This window comes from Spermophilus citellus, assembly GCF_964194105.1.
Source record: "Spermophilus citellus genome assembly, chromosome: 10".
NCBI lineage: Eukaryota > Metazoa > Chordata > Mammalia > Rodentia > Sciuridae > Spermophilus > Spermophilus citellus.
In genome coordinates, this window is record NC_138197.1 from 128,952,056 (window position 1) to 128,978,565 (window position 26,510).

The following is a 26,510-nucleotide window of genomic DNA, read 5'->3' on the forward strand; positions in this document are numbered from 1 at the left end:
TTTGTTTGGATGTCATCATGGTGTGTATCTGTGGTGCTCTTGTCTGTCTTCTAGATCATTCGGTTTTGTGAAAAATGGACTGTTTTGCTGGTGTGATGATGCAGGCCTGTAATCCCAGCCCCAGCAACTTCGTGAGGCCCTGTCTCAAAGTTAAAAATTTGAAAGGGCCAGGGGTATATAGCTCAGTGGTAAAGTGCCTCTGTATTCAATTTCCAGTACCAAAAAAAGAAAAGAAACGGACTTTATTTTTCTTAGTGGGGAATAGTCCATCTATATCCTTGAATACATCTATTTGATTTTTAACATTATACCTTTTGGGGGAGTTTTCATAGGGCTGTTAAACCTATTTGTAGAGGTGACTTTATTTCTGTCACTTATCTTTCTTTATAGACCAGTAAATTTCTGGAATAGTAAAATGGTTCTCTTTCCTTTGAAAATTTATATAAGCCATATACATATATCTGTATATACCATATATATCACATATATCTATATACAGTTATGAAGAAAACAACACCTATTGTAGAGACCAACAGATAAAACGTAACTATACCTCAGAACTCTCCATGTACTCCTCCCTGAGTGAATTTCCTCCCTCATCATATCCCCTCCCACCGTAAGTCAGTTACTACCTAAATGTTGTATTAATAACTTTTCCATTTTTATGGTTTTTTTTATGGCCATATACACATAGATTTGTCTACACACACCACACACACACACACACACACACACACTGAGTGTCCCTTGTCTTAATTCCTGGAATTGGAAGTGTTTCCAGTTTGAGGGTTTGAGATTTTGAAATATTTGCATAGACTTCACAGATTGAACCATCCCTAATCTGAAAATCTGAAATCGAAATGCTCTGATTGGGTTTCCAGATTAGGGGTGCTTATGCTGTATGCGATTTAAAATGTATATATTTGAGCTGTATATTAATGAAATTATATTGTATTTGTAGAGTCAGCCTTCTCCCTTCTGTGAGTTCCACATCCATGGATAGACTTACTCAACCATAGATAGAAATATTCAGAAAAAAAGAAAAAAAAAAAAAAACTACAGCTGGCTCTGTGGCTCAGTGGATAGCATATTGGACTTCTACCTATACCTACAATGGCCATTCAGGGGGAAAAAAAATTACACTTATACCGAGCATGTTCAGACTTTTTTCCTTGTTATCATTCCTTAAATAACACAGTGTAAGAACTTTTTACATAGCATTTAGATTATATAAGATATTATAGAAAATCTAGAGGTGAGTTAAAGTACACAGAGGATGCACATGGGTTATATGCATGTGTTGTTTCTTTTATATAAAGGACTTGAGTGTCAGTGAATTTTGATACCCATAGGGAAGGAAGTTGTCCTTAAACCAGTCCTCTGTGATACCAAGGGATAACTTTGTTGTTGTTGTTGTGTTGTTTTGTTTTGACAGTGTTGGGCTTCACACATACCAGGTAAGTGTTCTACCACTGAGCCACATCCCCAGCCTGGGATGACTGTATTCTTTTGTGTCTTGTTTCTTTCACTCAGTGTTAATTTTTTGTAACTCACCAGGTTGAAGCATGTAGCTGTAGTTCATTCATTTTTCATGTAGCATAGCATTCTGTTGTCTGAGAGCATCAGAGCCTATTTGTCTATTTCACTGTTGATGGATAGTTCTGTATTTTTTTCTGTTAAAATAATACTGCTATAAATATATTTGCATGTGTGCAAAAGCATCTTTAGAGTAGATAGCTAGGAATACAGTTAGAAATTTGTATAGTAAGGCTATGGTTGTAGCTCAGTGGTAGAACGCTTGCCCAACACATGTGAGGCACTGGGTTCGATCCTCAGCATCACATAAAAATAAATAAATAAAATGAATGTATTGTGTCAATCTACAACTTAAAAAAAAAACCTTGAAAAAATAGGAAGAAATTTGTATAGTAAGTACATGTTCCTATGTAGCAGGGAATGGCAAAAACTGTTTTCAAAGTAATTGTACCAATTTTTCCCTCCTGTTGGGAGTGGGTGAGAGCTGCTGTTGCTTGGCCAGTGCTTGCTATTGCTAGACTATTTCATTTTAGCCAACCTGGTGGTTGCAAAATGATCTCTCTTTGTGATTTCAGTTTGCATTTTCCTGACTGACATGAGATTAAGCGTCTTCATATGCATAAGTCTCAGTGGAACTCCTATTTAGTTATTTTGCAGACTTTTTGAGTAGGTTGTTTTTCTCATTGATTCATAGTCTTTCTTTTACATTCCGGATGCAAATCCTTTGTTACATGAGGTGCAAATCAACATGATTCCTTTTTCATTCAGCAAATCTAGTCACCCAAGGAGAAGTACCTTAAGCAAATCTGGAGAGTGAATAAGAATGAAAACCACAGGCCCTAAGCTTCTGGCCTAGCTACTGCAGTGTCATGGCCCTGTGCACAGGCAGAGCCTGGCACTTTGGAGTGAGTTGCATATTACTTAGTGGGTGCATCTAACCTATGGTTCTTGCCTTTGCAGGTGGAACAGGAGGATTTTGTAATGGAAGGGCATGGCAAGACTCCACCTCCTGGTGAAGAAAGCAAACAGTGAGTCACTGTTTATTTAAAAAGGGTTCTGTCACAGATCCTTGGAAACACTTTGGTTCAACAAGCTGAGAGTATATACATTGGAGATATTGTGGAACTCACCAGTTGCTTTGGTGCTCTTAATGCATTGCTTCTATTTATAGACTGACTAACTGGAGGGACAAGAAAGTTGGCTTTGTAGTTTTTCACACTTGACTAATCAAAATTTATATTATGCTTTTCAAAGGCTTTAAGGCTCAGGATGTTCCAAATTGAACTAATTCATTTTGGTTGTTTTCCAAAGAAAGTGTAAAATAGTACATCCTTTTCTTAGCAATGTCTTTATGAAGTGAACTAAACTGACTTCGCCTACATTCCAAGTTTGAATTTATTTCAATAGTACTTCCTGAAATTCTATTCCATTTGGTTATTTACACTTCTGATCATTGTTTAAATACAAATTGTTTCCCTAAAGGAGCAGGAATTATAATTAACATAATTTAGCCAACATTTTAAACAATACAGGATCTCTCCTTGGACTTTTTCAAGGGTGATTGGTTTTAAACCTGAAATTTGGAGTCTGCTGGATAGCTTTTTGGTGAAAAAAATTGAGTAGTCGATTTTTTTTCTCCCTCTGTCACAGAATTTGAAAAATTGCATTGTAGAGCAGACCAGTTTTTCATATGCCCTTTTAAAGGAAAGAAACTTCAGACTGGCTTAAAGTACTGACAGAACTACTATTTTTTTCTTGAGACTTGTAGTCTCTTAATGGGATGGTGATTCATGGAATTTATTGAAAAATCTGTGGAAACCCCTCTTCTTCATTTTTTCTTCCTAGAAAAGTAGTTTAATTTTGGTCTGTCTTAAGAAAATTATGTCTCCGAAACCCTTAGGAATGAATTATGCAGAAGAGATTATGCTGCCACGAGGCCAGAGTCATTAAAGGAAAATGGTTTGTCTTGTATTTGTTGTGAATGGAAACCAGGATATTTTCACAGCCAGTTTACTTTGCTAACCTAGCAGTTTTAAAAATAGCCCACAGTATAAATTCTAACTTTGCTGTATTCTGTCAAATGCACTTACATCCGCATGAACTGATGGAATCAATTCATCTTCAGCAAATTAGAATGCCAGACATGGAATCCCAAAGGAATGACAGGAGAATCACTTTTAAGTGCTTTTCTTCCTGCCTCACATCCACTCCCCGACCTCACACTCCAGTCAAAGGTCTTGTGATATAGAAATCATAGCTCCATGGTTCAGGGGCTTTCAGTGCATGAGTTCTTGGTTAGATGTCTTTTTGATATGTCATTTCCACTCATTGCAGCATGTTGTCTCCATTTTACTCAGAAATCAGGGTAGGTAACTTATTTACCATAATAATTCAACTTACAGTGGAACTTAGGATTTGAACCCAGATCTTTCTAGCTTTAGAGTTTTTTTCCTTTATTGGCCTGTTTTTTTGCAGTGCTGGGGATTGAACCCCAGGGCCTTGTGCATGCTGGGCCAATGAGCTACATCCCCAGCACTGAAGTGTTTGTTTTTTTTTTTTAATTTTTGATAGATCTTTATTATATTTATTTATTTATTTATATGTGGTGCTGAGAATTGAACCCAGTGCCTCACACATGCCAGGCAAGTGCCCCCGCCCACGTACTCTCAGATCTCTGTCATCCTTGCATACAGTTGTCAAGATCAAAGTCTCATGAATAAGAGGGAGTTGGAGGAAACAATGACAAGGGCATTAAGCTTTTTTTTTTTAAATATATTTTTTTAGTTGTCAATGGACCTTTATTATATGTATTTATATGCAGTGCTGAGAATGGAACCCAGGCCCTCACACATGCTAGACAGAACCCCAGCCCGCATTTAAAGCTTATTTTTAGGCACAGATGAAAGTTCTGTTCTCTAGAGGGTATCCCTCTCCCAAACAAACCAGTCTTGGGGTTGGGGATTTAGCTCAGTGGCAGAGCGCACCTGTAAGGAGTAGGTTGTTTTTCTCATTATTCATAGTTTGAGTTTGGTCTTCAGCCCTGGGGGTGGGGGGGGAACAAAACAAGGTAACCAGGTTTTATCTTTAAAAACGAACTTGGGTAACCTCTACTCTGAATCAGCTTCTTCAGGAAACATCCCAGGGGCAGATTCTGTAAAAGTTATGTTATATGTCCTGTGCTTCTTTCAGAGAGTTTCAAATAGCCTAGCAGACTTGAACATTTTGTATAATAGCCTTACTGTTCACACAGCTCCTGCTGCCTGACTCTTTCACAGATGCATTGTCTGGGTTGGGCCTAGTCTATATTAAAGTATAAAGCAGAAATGAGTCTTCTCACTGGGCACTCCTTGGTAGACCTACTCACCACTCAGTGAGTTTGGGGAGTAAAGGTGCTGTGTTCATTTGTTTGACGAAACAAAGTTTTAAAAGTTTTTCATTTACATAATATTTTTGCAGTGCTGGGTATCAAACCCAGGGCCTTGCATATTCTAGGCAAGAGTTCTACTTTTGATCTACATCTTTAGCCCTAAAAATGAATTTATTTTAATGTTAGAACTGTAGTTGGCCACTGATTATTTATTTACTTATTTTTAAAAAATATCTTTATTTTGTTTATTTTTATGTGGTGCTGAGGATCGAACCCAGTGCCTCGCACGTGCTAGGCAAGTGCTCTACCGCTGAGCCAGAACCCCAGCCCTGGCCACTGATTATTTATGTACTTTATAAATATGAATGAATCTTGGATAGGAGGACTTAAGAACTGAATAGTTCACAGCAGACCCTAAAAGTGACACATTGCTGAATGATTTAAGAAATTCCCATTCTTCTTCTTCTTCTTCTTCTTCTTTTTTTTTTTTCAATTATGGCACATGCCTGTAATTCCAGCAACTTGGGAAGTTAAGGCAGAAGGATGGCAAGTTTGAGGCCAGTCTTTGCAACTTAGCAAGATCCTGACTCAAAATAAAAAGGGCCAGGGATGTAGCTCAGTGGTAGAGTACTCTTGGGTTCAGTCCCTGGTACCATGCCAAAAAACAACCAAAAAATCAAAGAATGAAAAAGGAATACATGCTTGTCAAAAGACAGTCAAGCAGCAAATGTGGATATAGAAAGTGAGACTCCTCTTTTGCCCTCTTTCCCCTTGTGATCTTCCTAAATATTTTTTTAAAATATATTTAAAACAACAGCTGGATCTTTTCCCCCAACTTACTTCTCTGTGTGTGTATGTGTATGTTGTTCTAGGAATTGAACTCAGCAGTGCTCTTTCACTGAGCCACATTCCCAGCACTTCCAGCTTTTTTATTTTATTTTGAGATGGGAGTCTAAGTTGCTGATGTTGTCCTCAAACTTGTGATCCTCCTGCCTGATCCTCATGAGTAGCTGGGATTACAGGAGTGCACCACCACACCTGACTTCCCAACATTATTCTTGCTTTTGTGACTTGACACTTTTTGAAGGCTTTTATTCTTTGAAACTTCTGCAACACCTTCTGTTGTGATGGTGTCATGGTTTTAATATTAGGTGTCTCTCAAAAGCCCATGTGTGAGGGGCGGGGGCTGTAGCTCAGTGGCAGAGTGCTTGCCTTTTACGTGTGAGGCACTGGGTTCAATCCTCAGCACCACATAAAAATGAACAAATAAAATAAATGTTCGCTGTCCATCTGCAAATGCAAAAATAAAAAAATAAGTAATTAAAAAAAACGCTCATGTGTGAGACAGTGCAAGAACATTCAGAGATTAAATGATTGTGAGAGCTTTCAGTGAATCCATCTCCTGATAGGGATTAACTGAGTGGTAACTGAAGGCTGGGGGTGTGTGGCTGGAGGAGGTGGACCTTGGGGGCATGCCGTTAGGGTATATCTTCTCACTGGCAAGTGGAGTCTTTCTGTTTTTTGATCGTCATGGGAGCTGCTTCCTTCTATCACACTCTTCCCTGCTGTTCTCCCTCACCTCAAGCCCTGAGGAATTGAGCCAGCTGTACATGGATGAGACCTCTCTGACTGTGAGCTCCCAAATGAAATTTCATCCTTAAAATTTTTCTGGCCAGGTCTTTTGGTTACAGCAATGAAAAAGCTGACTAACATTCTATCTAAAAGATTTTTTGGTGACCTTCACTTCTTCAATTCGTACAGAAAATATTTTATTAAACATTCTTTATTTTTATTTTTATTTTTTTTACTTTTTCATTTTCTATTTTTTTATTGCTTTTATTTTTTAAATCCATGACAGTGGAATGCATCACAATTTTTATTACACATATAGAACACAATTTTTTCGTATCTTTGTTTGTATATAAAGTATGTTCACACCAATTCATTCTTCATACATGTACTTTGGATAATGATGTCCATCACATTCCACCATCGTTGCTAACCCCTCTGCCCTCTATCTAGCGTTCATCTATTCCTCCCATGCTCCCTCTCCCTACCCCACTATGAGTCAGTCACCTTATATCAGAGAAAACATTTGCCATTTATTTTTGGGGGGTTTGGCTAACTTCACTTAGCATTATCTTCTCCAACTGCATCCATTTACCTGCAAATGCCATGATTTTATTCTCTTTTATTGCTGACTGATATTCCATTGTGTATTTACACCACATTTTTAAAATCCATTTATCTACTGAAGGGTTATTGAACATTTTTATTCTTAGATCTTTATACACAGGTTTATTTCTATAGAAGATTTTGTCTTCTGGGTACTTTATAATAAAACTTATAAAATCTGTGGGCATGTGTGATTTACATGAAGATAGTTGTTAATAAACTGCCTTTTTAAAAAGCTGTATCAGGGAATGGGGATATAGCTCAGTTGGTAGAGTGCTTGCCTCACATGCACAAGGCCCTGGGTTCAATCCCCAGCACCAAAAAAGAAAAAAAGAAACCAGCTTTATTAGGCCGGGCGTGGTGGCACACATCTGTAATCCCAGCGGTTTGGGAGGCGGGAGCAGGAGGATAATCGAGAGTTCAAAGCCTGTCTCAGCAAAAGTGAGGTGCTAAGCAACTCAGTGACCCTGTCTCTAAATAAATTACAAAAAAAAAAAAATAAAGCAGGGAATATGTTTCAGTGGGCATGTGCCCCTGAGTTCAATCCCCGGTACCAAAAAAAAACAAAAAAGCTGTATCATTGTTCACCTCCATCAGTAGTATGTACAAATAACTATTTTTTCACGCTTTTTATGATAATAAAATACTTTTTCTTTAAATTTTTGCCACTGTAGCTGGGTGCAGTGGTGCACACCTATAATTCTAGCGGCTCAGGAGGCTGAAGCAGGAGGATTGTGAATTCAAAGCCAGTCTTAGTAACTAAGTGAGACCCTAAGGAACTTAGCAAGACCCTGTCTCTAAATAAAATATAAAAAGGGGCTGGGGATGTGGCTCAGTGGTGAGCACCCCTGGGTTCAATCCCCAAACCCCCACCCAAAAAATTTGCCACTATAATATTTTACTGTTTTAATTTTGCATTTTTCTGCTTATTGAGAAATGGACTATCTTTTGTTAGTTTATTTTTATTTTATGTATCATCTATTTACTTTTCTATTTTCTTATTGGATTGTTTGGTTTGGGGGGGGGATTGAATGCAGGGTGCTTAATCACTGAGCCACATCCTCAGCCCCCTTTTTATATTTTATTTAGAGACAGGGTCTCACTGAGTTGCTCAGTGCCTCACTAAGTTGCTGAGGCTGGCTTTGAACATCCTCCTGCCTCAGCCTCCCTGATGGGATCACAGGCATTCGCCACCATGCCTGGCAGATTTTTGTTTTTTAAAGCTTTTAGGAGGGCTAGGGGGGCTGGGGATGTGGCTCAAGCGGTAGCGTGCTCGCCTGGCATGCGTGCGGCCTGGGTTCGATCCTCAGCACCACATACTAACAAAGATGTTGTGTCCGCCAAAAACTAAAATAAATAAATAAATATTTTTAAAAAAAGCTTTTAGGAGTCCTTCATAGATTTTATTTTTATTTTTTAATTTATTTATTTTTAGTTCTCGGCAGACACAACATCTTTGTTGGTATGTGGTGCTGAGGATCGAACCCAGGGCCGCGCGCATGCCAGGCGAGCGCGCTACCACTTGAGCCACATCCCCAGCCCCTTCATAGATTTTAGATAGTAACCTTTGTTGAGGTGTTTTAAGTATTTTCTTTCAGTCTTTGTCATCTAAATTGGGATAACTTTCATACTAATAAGTTTTTTAAATTTTTATATAGTAAAATCAGCCTTTATGGTTTCCATGTTTCCTGTTTACCCAGAGCAGTCTTCTTCCTTACCCTAACACAATATGTTATCCTTCATTTCTTTGCTTTACTTTTTACATTTAGTCCTTTATTTGAACTGGCGTTTGTCTTTGTATGTGGTGTGAGGCAGAGATGTAGCCTATTTTTTCTCCGAAGTGATTTCTAGAATGGCTCTTATCCATTGACATCGGTCCGTATGAGTAGCTGTTTCACAGTGTGGAATCCAGAGGACACAGGTGATGTTACTTTCTGAGGATCAGAAAGCAAATTCTTGAAGTGTTAGGACTGAAATTACCTTGTTGGATGATCTATGCCACTTTGTTTGTTTCCTCATTTAACATTTTGATTATATATTCTGGAAGCCTTAAAAAATTATTTCATTTCTGTGGTGTTTCAGTAGAATTAAGATCTGTTAAAAGGGAAGTTAAGGGTGCCGTGCATGCATAAAGCTCTCTTAAAAAATATTAGATTTTTTAACCTTTATAATTTATTTATTTATTTTATGTGGTGCTGAGGATTGAATCCAGGGCCTCACATGTGCTAGACAAGCGCTCTACTGCTGAGCTACAATGCCGGCCCAAAATAATAGACTTTTGATAATGAAAAATATCTGTGCTAAACTATTAATATTTTGATTGATTGTGCTGAATTTCAGTGTGTGTGCATGAGTGAGATTTTAGAGTATATAGTTTTAAACAATAGTTTCAATGGTATTGCTTTTGAATGGGGCTTATTTTACTATAATGTAATCATTTTCTGAGGATATTCACTTTAAAGGAACTACTGTAGCAAAGTAGACAAGTTAAGTTGATTGCCATATAATTACTACATTAAAATTACATGGCTTTAATTCCATGACATGTATAACTCAGGAGTAAATATAAAAACTATGACATCTTACCAAAAAGCAACATAAACAGATTTTTGCTTCTTGGTTATTTTACCATGCTTTTGGAAAGCTCATTTGGATACTGTGTTTCTACTTAGGCAGGATATCCATGTAGTTTTTTTGTTTAATACTTATTTTTTAGTTGTAGTTGGACACACTATCTTTAATTAATTTATTTTTATGTGGTGCTGAGGATCAAACCCAGGTTCTTACCTGTGCTAGGGGAGCTCTCTACTCTGAGCCACAACCGCAGCCCTATAAATGTAGTTTTGATTTGGATTTTTTTATGATACCCATCATGGCCTAGATGTTTGTTGGAAGATTGTTTTAATCAATTTCAAAGTTAAATCAGTTTTGGTGTGGTGATAAGGTGAGTTTGGTCTCTTTCACTTCCTTCTGTATCAATATAATATATAAACAAGTTTAAATTTTAAATTTCGGTGCTGAAGTTGACTCATACTCTCAAAAGATACTTGTCTTTGCTAAAAATAATTCAGTTTGCTTAGTAAACTTTCGTTGACAACATTTTATTTTTTTGGTTCATTTTATGAAAGGCCATTATTAAAAACAAATCTCTGAAAGCATAATTGCTTTTTTTTTTGTACTGGGGATTGAAGCCAAGGGCTCTTAACCACATCCTCAGCCCTCTTTACATATTTTATTGAGAGACAGGGTCTCTCTCTGAGTTGCAAAGTGCCTTACTAAGTTGCTGAGGCTGGCTTTGAATTCATGATCCTCCTGCCTCAGCCTCCCGAGCCACTGGGATCGCAGGAGTGAAAGCGGAATGCGGAAGGGACATTTGCACACCCATGCCACTGCAGCATTACTCACAGGAACCAGGAGGTGGGAGCAGCCTAGACGCCTCCCCTCCACAGATGAAAGGCTGAGCAAAATATGGCACTCATGTATATATGCAGTGGAAATTGTGCAGCCTTAAAAAGAAAAAAAACCCTTGTCATGTGGCTACAACATGGATACATGTTGACAACATCATGCTAAGCAAAATAAGCCAGTCACAAAAAGAAAAATACTGTATAATTCTACTCAAAGTATCTACAATAAACTGGGCACTATGGTGCCCACTTGTAATCCCAGCGGCTTGGGAGGCTGAGGCAGTAGGATGGAGAGTTCAAAGCCAGCCTCAGCAACTTAGTGAGGCCCTAAACAACTCAGTGAAACCCTGTCTCAAAATTAAAAATAAATAAATAAATGCCAAGGGCTAAGGGGAATTAATGTTCAATGGGCATAGAGTTTCAGTTTTGCAAGATGAAAAAGTTCTAGAGATGTTATATATATATATATATATATATATATATAAATACACTGACTGAACACTACTGAACTATACACTTAAAAATGATTAAGATGGGGTTCAGGGTATAGCTCAGTGGTAGATGGTTTGCCAGGCATGTGCAAGGCCCCAGCACTGCAAAAACAAAGAGAAAAATAAAGGAGAGGTTAAGGTGATACATGTTTTGTTTTTGTTTTTGTTTTTAAATCACAATTCGTTATTTATTTTATTTTGATGCTAGTAACAGAACCCAGGGCCTTGTGAATGCCAGGCAAATACCACACCACTGAATGTGCCTCCAGACCTTTATTTACCACAATTTTAGCGAATTTAGTGGGTTCAATTCCCAGCACTGCAAAAACATCAACAAAAAACCTTAATGAAATCAACATGATGGCTAACACCTTTAATCCCAGCTACTAGGGAGGCTGGAGGAAGAGGATAGCACATTTAAGGTCAGCCTCAGCAATTTACTGACACTCTGTCTCAAAATAAAAATAAAAAGGAATGGGGATGTGGTTCATTAGTAAAGCACCCCTGGGTTCCGTCCCCAATAGTAAAAAACAAAACAAAACAAAATTTTAAAACTTAATGATCAAATTAAAATGTACTTTAAATGGAAATTGCAGCCTAAATTTTAAAGGCTTAATATAGAAAATTATATAACGTTAACTGCACACTTGTTTTTAATTCTATTCTTTTTAGATAGACACGACAGTAGAGAGTATTTTTTTTGAGAGAGAGAGATGAGATGAGATAAGAGAGAGAGAGAGAGAGAGAGAGAGAGAATTTTTTAATATTTATTTTGTAGTTTTCGGCGGACACAACATCTTTGTTGGTATGTGGTGCTGAGGATCGAACCCGGGCTGCACGCATGCCAGGCGAGCGCGCTACTGCTTGAGCCACATCCCCAGCCCCAGTAGAGTGTATTTTGACATACTATACATACATGGAGTATAACTTATTCTAATTAGGATCTCATTCTTGTGATTGTATATGATGTGGAGTTTCACTGGCCATGTATTAATATATGAACATAGGAAAGTTAAGTCCAATTCATTCTACTGACTTTCCTATGACCATTCTCCCCTCTCTTCTCTTTATTCCCCTTTGTCTAATCCGGTGAACTTCTGTTCTTCCCTCCTCTACCTTATTGTGTATTAGCATCCGCATATCAGAAAGAACATTCAGCCTTTGGATTTTTGGGATTGGCTTATTTCACATTTACCAGTAAATGCCATAATTTCATTCTTCTTTATGGCTGAGTAATATTCCATTGTGTATATGTACCATATTTTCTTTATCCAATCATCTGTTATAAGGCACCTCAGTGGGTTCTGTTGCTTAGCTATTGTGAATTGAACTGCTATAAACATTGATGTGGTTGCATTACTGTAGTATGATGATTTTAAGTCCTTTGGGTATATACTGAGTAGTGGGATAACTGAGTTATATGGTGGTTCTATTCCAGGTTTTCTGAGTAATCTCCATTCTGCTTTCTAGAGTGGTTGCACCAATTTGTATCTCCACTAGCAGTGTGTGAGTAAACCTTTTCCCCCACATCCTCACCCACATTTATTTTTGCTTGATAATTGCCATTCAGACTGGAGTGAGATGGAATCTCAGTGTGGTGTTTTTTTGTTTGTTTGTTTGTTTTTTTTTTTTTTTTTTTTTTTAGAGAGAGAGAGAATTTTTAATATTTATTTTTTAGTTCTCGGCGGACACAACATCTTTGTTGGTATGTGGTGTTGAGGATCGAACCCGGGCCGCACGCATGCCAGGAGAGCGCGCTACCGCTTGAGCCACAACCCCAGCCCTCTCAGTGTGGTTTTAATTAGCATTTCTCTAATTGCTAGAGTTGTTGAACATTTTTTCATGTATTTGTTGATTATTTGTATTTTTCCTGTAAAATGCTTGTTCAGTTCCTTTGCCCATGTATTGATTGGGTTATTTGTTTTTTCGTGTTAAGTTGTTTGGGTTCTTTATATATCCTAGAGATTTAATGCTCTATCTGAGGTACAGATGGCAAAGATTTTCTCCCATTCTGTAGGCTCTCTCCTCACATTCTTGATTGTTTCTTTTGTTGTGAAGAAGCTTTTTAGTTTGATACCCTCCCATTCATTGATTCTTGATTTTATTTCTTGTGCTTTAGTAGTCTTATTGAAGAAGTTGGTTCCTAAGCCGGCTGATGGAGAGTTGGGCCTAAATCTAGAAGATGTAGGGTCCCTGGTCTAATGCCTAAGTCCTTGATCCAATTTGAATTGTGCATGGTGAGATATAGGGTTCTATTTAATTCTGCTACATATGGATTTCCAGTTTTCCCAGCACCATTTGTTGAAGAAGCCATCTTTTCTCCAATGTATATTTATAGTGCTTTTATTTAGTATGAGATGACTATTTATGTGGGTTTGTCTCTGTGTCTTCTGTTCTGTTCCGTTGGTCTTCATGTCTGTTTTGGTGCTGATTCCATTAAGTCACACTTGTAATTCAGCAACTCAGATGGAGGATTGCAAGTTAAAGACCACTTTGGGCAACTTAGTGAGACCCTGTCTCAAAACACAAGAGGGCTGGGGATGTAGCTCAGAAGAGCACCCTGAGTTTGATCCCCAGTACCATGATATATCTAGATAGATGTATTGATATGTGTACATATAAATCATTAACTTTTGAATTGATTTTATGTTGAAATGATAATCTTTTGTATATATTAAATAAAACATTATTTAAAGTTTTAAAAATCTCAATTCATAATGTGCTTTATAGACAGCATCCCCTTTTTAGGGATTTGATAGAATCTTAAGAAATGAAAGAAATTGTATCAATCCCTTTATTTCTATATCTACTGTCTTATGGTACCATCTGTTTTTATTTTGCTCTCTAACGGAGCATCTGTTGAGAGGCTGCAGGAGAGACTAATAAGGAAATCAAAGTGTTGAAGACAATTTAATATTGAAGACTCAGGTGAAGAATGTTGTCTGCATTGTTGTTCATACCCAGTGTGGTGTGATGGGACTTTGTGCTGTAGTCTGTTGTGGGGTTTTTGTTATTGTTTTTGTTTTATTGTTTTGTTTTTTTTTTAATTTGTGGTACTAGGGATTGCACCCAGGAGCACGCTACCACTGAGTTATTTTCCCAGCCCTTTTATTTTTTATTTTGAGACAAGGTCTCTGTAAGTTGCTGAGATTGGCCTTAAACTTTTGATCCTTCTTCCTGTCTCAGCCTCCCACTTCGGAGGAATTAACAGGTGTGGGACACACTCCCACCCTTCCAGGTATTTTTTTTTTTTGTGGTGCTGGGGATTGAACCCAAAGTCTTGTGCATGCAAGCTATATTCCCAGCCCCTAGTTAATATTTTTAAGGGACTTAACTTCTAACGTCTTGATTAAATTCTCTGTTTCCTAATTACATTCTTCCCAATCCAAATGCCTAGTTAAAAAATACCCTTTTTTATTTTTCTAAATTATTGATTACATAGACCTTTCAGAAGTTCTAACAATATGTCCTTACCTTGTCTTTATTTCTGTTCTTAAGCTAACTCCTTACTTTATATGTGACTGTCTTTATTGGGTTCATCTCATACTGTAATGCAATTTATAAACATTTATTCTCCCCAAATATTTATAGTGAAGATTCCTGGGTGGGGGATATAGCTTAGTGGTAGAGCACTTGTGCGGCAAGGTCTGGGTTTGATTCCCAGCACTGCAAAAAAAAAAAAAAAAAAAAAGAAGTTTCTTTTTTAGGATATTCCTTATTTCATATTTGACTACCACTAAGCTTTTTGGGAATCATTAATTTGGTTGTTTGTTTAAAAATGTTGGACAGCTCTATAGTGTTTTCTAAATACAGAAAATATAGAAATATTTTCAGATCGTGAATTTTACAGATAATCATCTTCAAAACACAGATGTTGGTAGTTGAGCATAGAAAGGTTATTTTAAAAAACATTTTGTGTTTTTCAACTTTTTTTTCTTTCTTCCTTTGAATCGTTAAAATACGTGCTTGTTGAGCCTAGTGGATGTGATGTACACTCATAATCCCAGTGACTCAGGAGGCTAAGACAGGAGACTGGGGAGTTTGAGGTCAGCAACTTAACAAGACCCTTTCTCAAAATAAAAAAGGGCTGGGGATGTGGCTCAGTGGTAAAGTTCAATCCCCGGTACCAAAAAAAAAAAAAAAAAAAAAAAAAGGAAGAAGAAGAAAAAAGTGCATGTTGAAATAAATGCATTAAGAATTCTGGGGGGTGGGCTGGGGATGTGGCTCAAGTGGTAGCGCGCTCGCCTGGCATGCGTGCAGCCCGGGTTCGATCCTCAGCACCACATACCAACAAAGATGTTGTGTCCGCCAAAAACTAAAAAATAAATATTAAAAAAAATTCTCTCTCTCTCTCTCTCTCCTCTCTCACTCTCTCTTAAAAAAAAAAAAAAAACTCTATGCTGTTACTTGCTGCTCTTTGATAACCGTTAAAAAAAAAATAAGAATTCTGGGGGGGCTGGGGATGTGGCTCAAGCGGTAGCGCGCTCGCCTGGCATGCGTGCGGCCCGGGTTCGATCCTCAGCACCACATACCAACAAAGATGTTGTGTCCGCCGAAAACTAAAAAATAAATATTAAAAAAAAAAAAAAAAAGAATTCTGGGGGCTGAGGTTGTGGCTAAGTGGTAGAGTGCCTGCCTTGCACGTGTGAGGCACTGGTTTCGATCCTCAGCACCACATAAAAATAAATAAAGATATTGTGTCCAACTACAATTAAAAAGATATTAAAAAAAAAAAAAAAAAGAATTCGGAATGGCTCAGCACGGTGAGTGTACACCTATAGTCCCATTGGCTCCGGAGGCCACGGAAGTGCTCTACCACTAAGCTATATCCCAGTTCAAAGCCATCCTCAGCAATGGCTCAGTGCTAAGCAACTCAGAGAGACCCTGTCTCTAAATAAAATACAAAATAGGGCCGAGATGTGGCTCAGTGGTTGAGTGCCTCTGAGTTCAATCCCTGGTACCAAAAATAAGAAAAAAAAGAAGTGCTAAATGGAACTCCCAGTGAACTCAGTTATTATATAGTAGTAAGCTTTTCTATATAATCTTTTCATATTTGGAGGGGGAGGAGAAATAAGTTTTATTTTAAGTTTAATTTGTATTTAGAAAATGCCACAAGAAGTTCAGTAGATGATATTTTATGCTCATGGAAATTTTGCTTTTGGAAACTTGAGTAAATTCATCAACATTTTGTACTATATCTATAGGAAACTTTCTTTTGTAATAAATTTTCTAATTTGCACTTAAGTTGCTTAAAAAATGAACTCTCTGAAAATGTCTTTTTTTTTCTCTAAGTGTTTTGGAATCATAATAAATAAGTTCTGGAGCCTATTTTATGAAGTTCTTCTTGGATACCTGGACTACAGTAAGAGTTCCTTCAGTACATATGTTTCCCACCTACTGCATACTCCGAGTTTCTCTTACTTTTAGGCTAAGGCGATGACTTGAAACAATGGTGGATAGGGTTGATCATATAGCTTCCAGAAAATTGAAATTAATTTTATAAATAAAAGTCTTATTTTGCTTATATTTTACTTATAGACAAATAATATGCCTTTACTTGAAACATAAAATGTGTTTATTCTTCTTTTCTTCTTGAAAATGGTGTTTAATTTAAGGTTTCTTTCCCGTGGATATCGTTGTCATGTAGTTGTAAAATGTTTTGACTCTTCATCAGTATGTAAATATAGGTCAAGATAAGTAGGTCAGCATCAAGAAACTCCAGGGCTGCCCCAAAGGACGCTAGTGTTTATTTTCCCCAAATTTCATGACGGATCACTAGAGGGTAGGCACAAGTTCTGTCCTGAGCACCCTCCTTGGGTTTCTCTTCAACTAGTCATCTGTGGGGTGAGATAGAGAGGAGTGGGAGAGGTGGGCAGCCAGAAGGTCAGGTTCAGTGAGGCTTTATACTTGATCTTTAGCTCTACAAGGACAGATTTTTGTTGTCTTGGTCTTTGCCTAGAAAAGTGCCTGGCACACAAAAAGCATCACTAAGCACATATTGAATTAATGAAAATGTCCCTACATCTTTGTCCCTATTTTGCCTATCACTTTGAAAACCTAAGCTGGGGTTATTAAAAATCTTGAAATTCTAGCATTTTATTTGTTACTAGAAAAAGAAGAAGTGAATTGGTAACGTTTTTGACTTGGTATTCAGTGCTTCTAGAACTGTCTGAATGTTTTCTTAGCTTTGTTTGTTTGTTTTGATACTGGAGATTATACCCAGAGGTGCTTTGCCACTGAGCTACATTTCCACCCTTTTTATTTTTTATTTTGAGACAGAGTCTCCGCTGAGGGTCTCTCAGAGTTGCTGAGGGTGGCTTCTGAACCAGTGATCTTTCTGCCTCAGGCCTTCAAATTGGTGGGGTTACGGGCAAGCACCACCCTGCCTGCCTCATTTTCTTAGCTTTTAAGGACTTTTATAAAATGCCGTTAGTCTTCTTACCTCTATTTCAGAAACTTCCTGTTCTTCTGAGTGGTGCCTCTTAAAGTCTCTTCCATGAACCATGTACATACATCTGATTTCCTTTCCCAGTATGTGCCTCTGTTCTGACAATCAGACCCTCCTTTCTAGCCAGGAACAAATTCATATTTTGTGAGAATGCTCTTTAAGGAAATGAAAATTAATTTCAAATAAAAAATTAGATTTAAAAGTAAATATTTATTTTAAAAACGTTATTAACATACATACTTATGGAATATAATAATGATGTTTTATACATGAATACATTATATAGTGATTAAGTCAGAGTAATTAACATACTCTTTACCTTAAACATTTATTATTTCTTTGTTATGAGAACATTCAAAACCCTCTCTTCTGGCTATTTGAAATGTATAGTGCAAGCCTGGTGTGGTAGTGCACACCTGTAATCCTGTCAGCTTGGGAGGATGAGGCAGAAGGGTCATAAGTTCAAAGCCAGCCTTAGCAGCTTATTGAGGCTTTTAAGCAACTTAGTGATATGCTGTCTCAAAATAAAAAGTAAAAAGAGGTGGGGATATGGCTCAGTGGTTAAGCACCCCTGGGTTTAATCCCTGGTACCCCCCCAAAAAAAGGTACAGTGTAAGGGATCTTTATAATAAATAAACACATTCCTAAAATAAGTTTCTCTTAGAGGATCTGCAGAATGTCTATAGCCACTCTTAACTCCACTGATATCAGGGGAACCATGACAGAAAGAAAGTGGGGATAGTGTGGTCTTAAGAATCTGGGTTAAGCCAGGCATGGTTGCACATGCCTTTAATTCCAGTGGCTTGGGAAGCTGAGGCAGGAGGATCGAGAGTTCAAAGCCAGCCTCAGCAAAAGCAAGGCGCTAAGCAACTCAGTGAGACCCTATCTCTAAAATAAAATCCAAAATAGAGCTGGGGATGTGGCTCAGTGGTCGAGTGCCCCCAAGTTCAATCCCCAGTACCCCCCAAAAAAAGAAAGAAAGAAAAAGAATCTGGGTTAAGGGGCTGGGGATGTGGCTCAGTGGTAGAGCCTTTGCCTAGCATGTGTGAGGCACTGGGTTCGATTCTCACCACTGCATATAAATAAATGAATAAAATAAAGGTCCATCAACAACAAAAATACATATATTTAAGAAAAAAAGTGTCTGGGTTAAGATGGTGATGAAAATACTTGCTTTGGTAGTTTATAAAAATAAACTGGGGGTGGGGAACTAAAGTTATGTAGCTAAGTGATAGAGTACTAGCATTCATGAGGCCCTGGATTCAGTCCTCAGCACCACCTGCCCCCCTCACCCCCAAAATAGCCAGGTATAGTGATCCACACCTGGTAATCCCAGTGACTCAAGGGGCTGAGGAAGGAGGATTGCAAGTATAAGGCTAGCCTTGACAATTTAATGAGACCTTGTCCCAGAATAAAATATATAGCTGGGTGTGGTGGCATGTGCCTGTAATCCCAGCAGCTCAGGAAGCTGAGGCAAGAGGAACATGAGTTCAAAGCCAGCCCCAGCAAAAATGAGGCACTAAGCAATTCAATGAGATCCTGTCCATAAATAAAATACAAAAAAAGGGCTGGGGATGTGGCTTAGTGGTGAGTGTCCCTGAGTTCAATCCCTGGTATCCTGCCCCCCACCAATATAAAGATTTGAGGTTGTAGCTCCATGGTAGAGCATCATGGGTTTAATCCCCAGTACTACAATAAATAAATAAATAAATAAATAAATAAATGAAATAAATAAATAAAAATAGAAGTAAAAATCTAAAAAAGGAAAAGTTAAGGGGCCACTTAAAACAAAGTTGAACGATTCACTCCTCCTAATTTTTGTAACATATTCCAAAGCTACAATAATCAAAACATTGTGGTACTGGCATAAGGACCATGGCTTAAAGACCAACAAATAGGCCATGGAATAGACCAGAAAGTCCAGAAATAAACCCGTGCATATTCGTCAAATGATTATAGACAAGATTATCAGGACCATTCAGTATGGAGAGGACAGTCTTCTCTTCAACATATGATGCTGGGGAATCATGCAAATTAAGGAAGTTGGGCCCTTTTTACATCACAGAAAAATCAATAGGTTAAAGAGTAAAGTGTAAAATTTAAAACTATAAAAATTATAGGAAAAAAAAACAGGAGAAGCAGCTTGGTGAGGTCTGGGGATGTGTAACTCAGTGGTAAAGGGTTTATCTAGCATGTAGGAGGCTCTGGCTTCAATCCATCACCAGTGTGGGGAGAAAAATCTAATTGGCAATGATCTCTTAGATATAACAGGCAAAAATAGCCAAGTAAGATTATATCAGACTTCAAGACCTTGTGCATCAAAGCATACTACAGAATTAAAAGGCAGTGTACTGGTGGTGCACACTTGTAATCCCAGTGACCCAGGAGCTGAGGGAGGAAGACTGTAAATCCCAGGCAGCCTAGACAACTTAGAGATGTGTTTCTCCAGCCTACCATTGGAGAAACCTTGCAAATCATACATCTGAGCCAGATGCGGTGGTGCACACCTGTAATCCCAGTGGCTCAGGAGGCTGAAGCAGGAGGATCACAAGTTCAAAGCCAGCCTCAGCAATTTAGTGAGGCCCTAAGCAATTCAGTGAGACCCAGTTTCAAAAAAGGGTAGGTATGTAACTCAGTGGTTAAGTGCCCTTGTGTTTAATTCCCAGTACAAAAAAAAATTCTAGTAAGAGGTGAATATTCAAGATGTATGTAATAAGGGACTTCTACAACTCAGTAGCAACAACAACAACAAAAATCAATCTGCTGAGCATAGGGGCACATGCCTGTAAGCCCAGGGACTCAGTAGGCTGAGGCAGGAGGATCCCAATTCCAGGCCAGCCTCAGCAACTTAATGAGACCCTGTCAAGATAAAGAAATTTTTAAAGGGCCAGGGATGTAGCTCAGTGGTAAAGCACCCCTGGGTTCCATCCCTAGTGCTGTAAAGGCAAGGGAGGTGGGGAGACAAACCTGATTAAAAAAATGGGCAAAGAACTTGAATAGACATTTCTCCAGAAATGGTCAACAAGCATGAGAAATGATGCTTACTATTATGAATTATCAGAAAATTGCAAATCAAAATTACAATGAGATGTCACCCCCACACCCATTATGATGGCTGCTATTTAAACAAAATCCAGCAAGTAACAGGAGCTGTTAGGGATGCAGAGCCTTGTGCACTGTTGGTACCGCTGCAAAAATGATGCAGCTTCTATGGAAAATAGTATGGAGCCTCCTCAGAAAATTAAAAACAGAACTACCATTATGATCAGCAGTTCCTCTTCTGAGTATAACTCCAAAAGGGTTGAAAGCCGGGTCTGGAAGTGATATTTGCATACCCTTCCTCATAGCATCATTGTGCACTCATGCCAAAGAAGGCAAAGGCAAACTCAATATTCATCGGCAGATGAGTGGTTGTACAAAATGTGCTATCTCACACAATGGAATATTATTCAGCCTTAAAAAGGAGGGAAATCCTGTTACATATTATAACATGGGTGAACCCCGAGGAAATAATGCTAATGGAAAGAAACCAGTCACAGAAAAAAGATGAGTATTGTATGATTCCACTTATATAAAATATTTAGAGCCAGATGTGATGGCGCATACCTATAATCCTAGCAACTCAGGAGGCTGAGGCAGGAGGATCACAATTTCAAGGCCAGCCTCAACAATTGAGATAGATCCTTTCTCAAAATAAAAACAAGGTCTGAGGATATAGCTCAGTGGTAGAGCATCCCTGGATTCAATCCCCAGTACCGGTGTGGAGGGGGGAATCCTTAGAGCAGTTAGAATCATAGAAAACAGAACAGTGCCTTGGGGGTGGGAGGACTTGAGAATTAGAGAATTTCACATTTGATAGATGAAAATACACTAGATATTTATTTCACCATAATGTGAATATACTAATATTTAATAGTACTGAGCTGAACTGTACACTTACAGTGGTTAAAGTGGTAAATTTTATATGATGCAGGGTTTGTTTTTATTTTCTTTAACCACAATAAAACTTGAAAGCATACATTGTAGAGGACAAATAGGAGGATCATTGTTCACACTCCTTAGGGATCTGGGAGGGGCAGTAAACACAAGGGTCCTGCAGCTTAGGCTTCCTTGAGATTCACAGCAAAGCCACTGTGGTTGACAATTCTAACCCTGCCCTTCCTTTGAAGTCAGCAGAGCTGAGCTGTATACTACCTCCATTTTCTCACTCCTGTCTCTCTCAAGGCAGAGCCATACAGTTCACAATTTATCTTACACTCTCTTCTGGACTGTCTCATGTGTGTCTTTTTTCCTTTTTGTGAACCCAGGGCCTTACTCATACTAGGCAAGCACTTTACCTCTGAGCTTTATCTGCAGCCCCCTCATGTATGTGTCTTATCTGCCAAATGTAGAATAAATGTTGTCTTCTTCTACACTCTGTAACTTCCTTACCTCTATTTTATTTATTGTTATGTGGTGCTGAGGATGGAACCCAGTGCCTCACACATGCAAGGCAAGTGCTCTGCCACTGAGCCACAACCCCATCCCTATCTAATACTTCTTAATGGTTAACATATTTAGGAATTTTTGTAAAGTGAGAATTGTTTTTGAATGTAATGAGAATTTTATAAATGCTAAACATAACAGTGAATGAAATTGCTGAATAGTTGTGTTTCAAGGACATTTAAGCAATTTTGTTGATTTTTATAGTTATAATTTTCTTTCTGTATTTTGGACTTGAATTTTTTTGGGTCCCAAACATTTTCATAGACCGCTTATAAACTTATAAACTCTTGATATTAAGTAGAGTGACTGATGGAGAAAGTGCTTATATTCACGCTTCTGCTGAGAACTCTTCTGTGACCCTGATTTGATCATTACACAGTGTCTGCTTATATTGAAACATCGCACTGTGTCTCATAAACATGTACAATTATTATGTCTCAGTTATACAAAATAAACAAACAAAAAAAGTCTTCTTTCCACTATTCCTAAAAAAAAAAAAAAAACTTAAATGGCCCGCAGGACTCAAAAAATCTAGCTCCTCCTACGTATTTTTTTTTTTTTTAATGTTGGTACTAGGGATTGAACCTAGGGACACTTTACAACCTAGCTACACCCCAACCCTTTTATTTTTTAGTTTGATACAGGATCTCACTGAGTTGCCTAGGCTGGCTTGGAACTTGGAATCCTCCTGCCTCAGCCCTCCTGAGTCACTGGGATCACAGGCGTGCATCACTGTCCCAGCTCCTTCAACCTTTTAAGGGTCCTCTTGTACCACACTCTCACACCACATGTCCTAGCCTCCTGCTGTTCCCTCGTGTTCCTTGATCACCAAGCAACTGCTTTTCAGCTGAAAGGTCACTCCTGAGTGGAGGCTACCCTAACCACCTCTATAAAGCGAGTCTCCCTCAGTAGTAATACCTGGCTCCCCAAGTGTGTATTTCCGTCTCCTATGAGGATGCTGGCTCCCTGTGGACCAGAACTTTCTAACTATTGTATTTCCAGCACTTAGCACAAAATCTGACACAGCTATTATTACACACTTGTTGAACAAATGAAGAGTTATATTAACACAAAATTTAAACATTCTTGTATTGTTGATATGAACTTTACACGGTCACATGAATTATTTGTTTAAAACTACCAAACTCTGTTTGCTAATATTTCATTTAGGGTTTTTGCATTTGTCTTCACAAGTGAAGATTGGTCTTCAGTTTTATTTTTTGTACCATATTAGTCCAGATGGGGCTCAGGAATATATGTTAGCCTTCCGGAAGAAATTAAGAACCTTTTCCCTTATATCCTCATAAATTTTAGAACAGGTAACATTGAAATTATCTGTTCTATGAAAGTTTGGTAGAATTCACTCAGAAAAACATTGGTGATGTAGTTTCAGTGACTGGTTTTTTGAATAGCTTATAAATTTCTGCTGCGGGTGGTTGTTTCTCTAATTTTCTTGAGTTTATTTTGATAGTTTTATTTTCCTTGACGATCATCCGTTTTCTTCAGGTTTAGTCTTCAAGTTTATTGACGTAAAGTTATATGTAATTCTCATACAAAGTGAAAGCTCCTTTCTAAATTTAGTTGTATCCTCTTTCTCAGTTCTAATGTTCATTTATCACTTCTCTCTCTCTTTTTATTGATCAGATTTCCTAAAAGATTATCTACTTTTGTTGTATGTTAAAAACAAAAAGCAGCACATGCCTATAATCCCAAGTGGCTTGGGGGACTGAGGCAGGAGGATTGCAAGTTCAAAGCCAGCCTCACCAACTTAGTAAGACCCTGTCTCATAATACAAAAAAGGGCTGGGGATGTGGCTCAGTGGTTAAGTGATCCTGGGTTCAATCCCTGGTACCAAAAAAACCCAATAAATAAGAAACAGATGTTGGGGGCTGTGATGGTTGTTGCTCAGTGGTAGAGTGTTTGTGTAGCATGTGCAGGGCCCTGGGTTAGATCCCCAGGATCGCCAACACCACCACCAGCAGAGATGTTGGTTCTGTTGATCTAGGCTTGTCTTTTATTGTTGTTGTTATTACTTTGTATTTATACTTACATCATTATTAATAATATCTTTTTTGGGTTTATGATTCTTTCTTAGATTTATTTTTTTCTGTACTGGGGATCCAACCTAGGTGTTTGAGCTTGCTAGGCAAGCACCCTGTCACTAAGCTACATCCCCAGCCCTCTTTTTCTAGTTTTTTGTTTTTAAAAGTACTAGGGATTAAATCCAGGGGTCCTCTACTACCGAGCTACCCCTGCCCTCAGCTCTTCTTATTCCTTGAGATAAAGTGTCGCTGAATTTCTGAGGCTGTCCTGGAACTTAGGGTCCTCCTGCCTCAGTCTCCCAAATTGCTGGGATTACAAGGGTGCATTACTCTGTCTGATTCTTCTTTCTAGATTTTTGAGTTAAATGTTCAGTTTGTTATTTAAAAGTTTTTTTCTAATAAAAATATTTTGAGTAATGATATGTAACCTCCAAAGGTGCCAGCTTTTTTTTTTTCTTTGTGCCGCTGGGGATTGAACCCAGGGCCTTATGCATGAGACAAGTACTCTACTAGCTGAGCTATATCCCCAGCCAAATGTGCCAGCTTTGAAAGGTAACATTCTTTAGAATGTATAAATTCTTGTTTTTTGTTTTAAAAGGTAAATTGCTTTATTACTTTATATCTATGCTGTATAATAATAATAACTTTAAAACATTGTTTGTTAATATAAAATACAGTAGAGTCTAATATGTCTGGAAACACAAGGAGAATAATGTATTTAGAATTTTTTAAAGAATGTCTTTATTTATTTTTATGTAGTGCTGAGGATCGAACCCAGGGCCTCACATGTACAAAACAAGTCCTCTACCTCTGAGCTACATGTATTTAGTATTGTACTTGTTTATTTTAGATGAGCAACTGGATAAATCACCCTTTAAATTTAGAGGTATTGCACACACACAAAAGTGTCTGTAGGTTGAAGAAAAAACATTATCTCAAAATGTGTTTTTTTGGCCTGGTGCAGTGGCACACACCTGTGATCCCAGCAACTAGGGAGGCTGAGGCAGGAGGATCGAGAATTCAAAGCCAGCCTCAGCAAAAGTGAGGCATAAGCAAATCAGTGAGACCCTGTTTCTAAATAAAATACAAAACAGGGCTAGGGCTAGGGGTGTGGCTCAGTGGGGTGTGGCTCAGTGGGGGAGTGCCCCTGAGTTCAATCCCTGGCACCACCCCCCAAAAAGTATTTTTTCTGTTTCCTGACTTTTTGTGCAGCTTGTCATTTAACATACAAGACAATACATTAAAACATTTGTACTATAATATTCTACCTTGGGGAACGGAGACTTGGAAAATTCAGTTTCATGAAGAGATCATATCCATCACAAATTAAAACAAGGTGGCTGTATAGTCAGTCTCCATGCATTTTAACATATTGAGCATGCGCTATGTTACGAAGGCTTTCTGTAACTCATCTGGAAGGTATTGGAAGGATAAAAATAGAGTAAATGTTCAGAATTTCCATCCTAGGAGTTTCCTGCTTTTGCCTACATCTCAACTGTCAGTCTAGGGCCTGTCTTCTCTTCAGTACTGTGCAGAGACAGTGGAAGCATTTTATACCACACATATCCAAGCTGCCAGATCGTCTAGGCGCTGGCCTCTGCCTGCCCTGAAACAGCGCCTTTCCTGTTCTTCTCAGAGTGGAAAAAGTGAAGGAGGGAGGTTGTAAAGACCCAGGAGCCAGGAAGACTGTGTGGGTTAGGCAGCATTAGCAGATTTCTTTTCAAGGAAAGCGGGTTTCCAGCGTCCTTTAGTTCTTTGCCTGCTGGCGTGTCAGCCTAGGTCACGTGGTAAAAGCACCATCAGGAAACCTACCTTTCCTGGCTTCTAAAGACAGGTGGGGTCTGGTAAGTCACAGGCCATCTCGATGACTTTCTACCATTTTAGTTGTTTTGTTTTTTTAAGCCTCAAAACAGATAGAATGGATGAGAGTTTCTGGACAGTATGTGACTTTCATTCCTCTGAATTACTTATAATTACACAGCACATTTCTTCCTGATCAGCCCAGCCTCCCCCCATCCTTTTTTGGTACTGGGGATTGAACCCAGAGGCACTTTACATAAACATTCAGCTACAACTCTAGTCCTTTCTGTTTTTGAGACAGGGTCTCGCCAAGGTGCTGAGGTTGGCCTCGAACTTGTGATCTTCCTGCCTCAGCCTCCCCAGTTGCTGTGATTACAGACCTGAACCACTGCACCTGGCTAGCCCAGGCCTTTTGATAGAGGTCCACGCAATTTATTCATTTATTTATTCACTTGCTATTTGGGGTTGGTGTGGGGCCTCACAGAACAGTGAAAAAAGATGCAGTATATGCTCTCAGTTTACAGTCTACAGGGAAAGATCAACATTAAGCAGATATTTTTCACAAATACTAAATTGCAGCTATGACCATTGCTTTGAAGAAGTCGTAAAGGGTGTCATGGGAGTATTTAACAGGAAGGCCCAGTCTAGACGAGGAGGTTTAAGAAGCTTTCCCTGGGCAGTGACTGATTTTTGACATGGCCAGGATAAGGTGAACAGAAGTGCTACAACAAAAGAAGCCAAGTAGGGAGTTTGAGAGAC

The 26,510-nt window shown here is 38.4% G+C and overlaps 1 protein-coding gene across 5 annotated transcripts in view; it reads left to right on the forward strand.

Moving 5' to 3' along the window:
• Positions 1 to 26,510, forward strand: part of TNRC6B (trinucleotide repeat containing adaptor 6B) — a 246,723-nt gene that overhangs the window by 84,713 nt on the left and 135,500 nt on the right. For all 5 annotated transcript variants that reach the window (XM_081309335.1, XM_081309338.1, XM_081309333.1 and 2 more), the window contains one exon: positions 2,497 to 2,564. In XM_081309335.1, the coding sequence (XP_081165461.1) occupies positions 2,497 to 2,564 (68 nt within the window). The remainder of the gene's footprint in view (positions 1 to 2,496; positions 2,565 to 26,510) is intronic.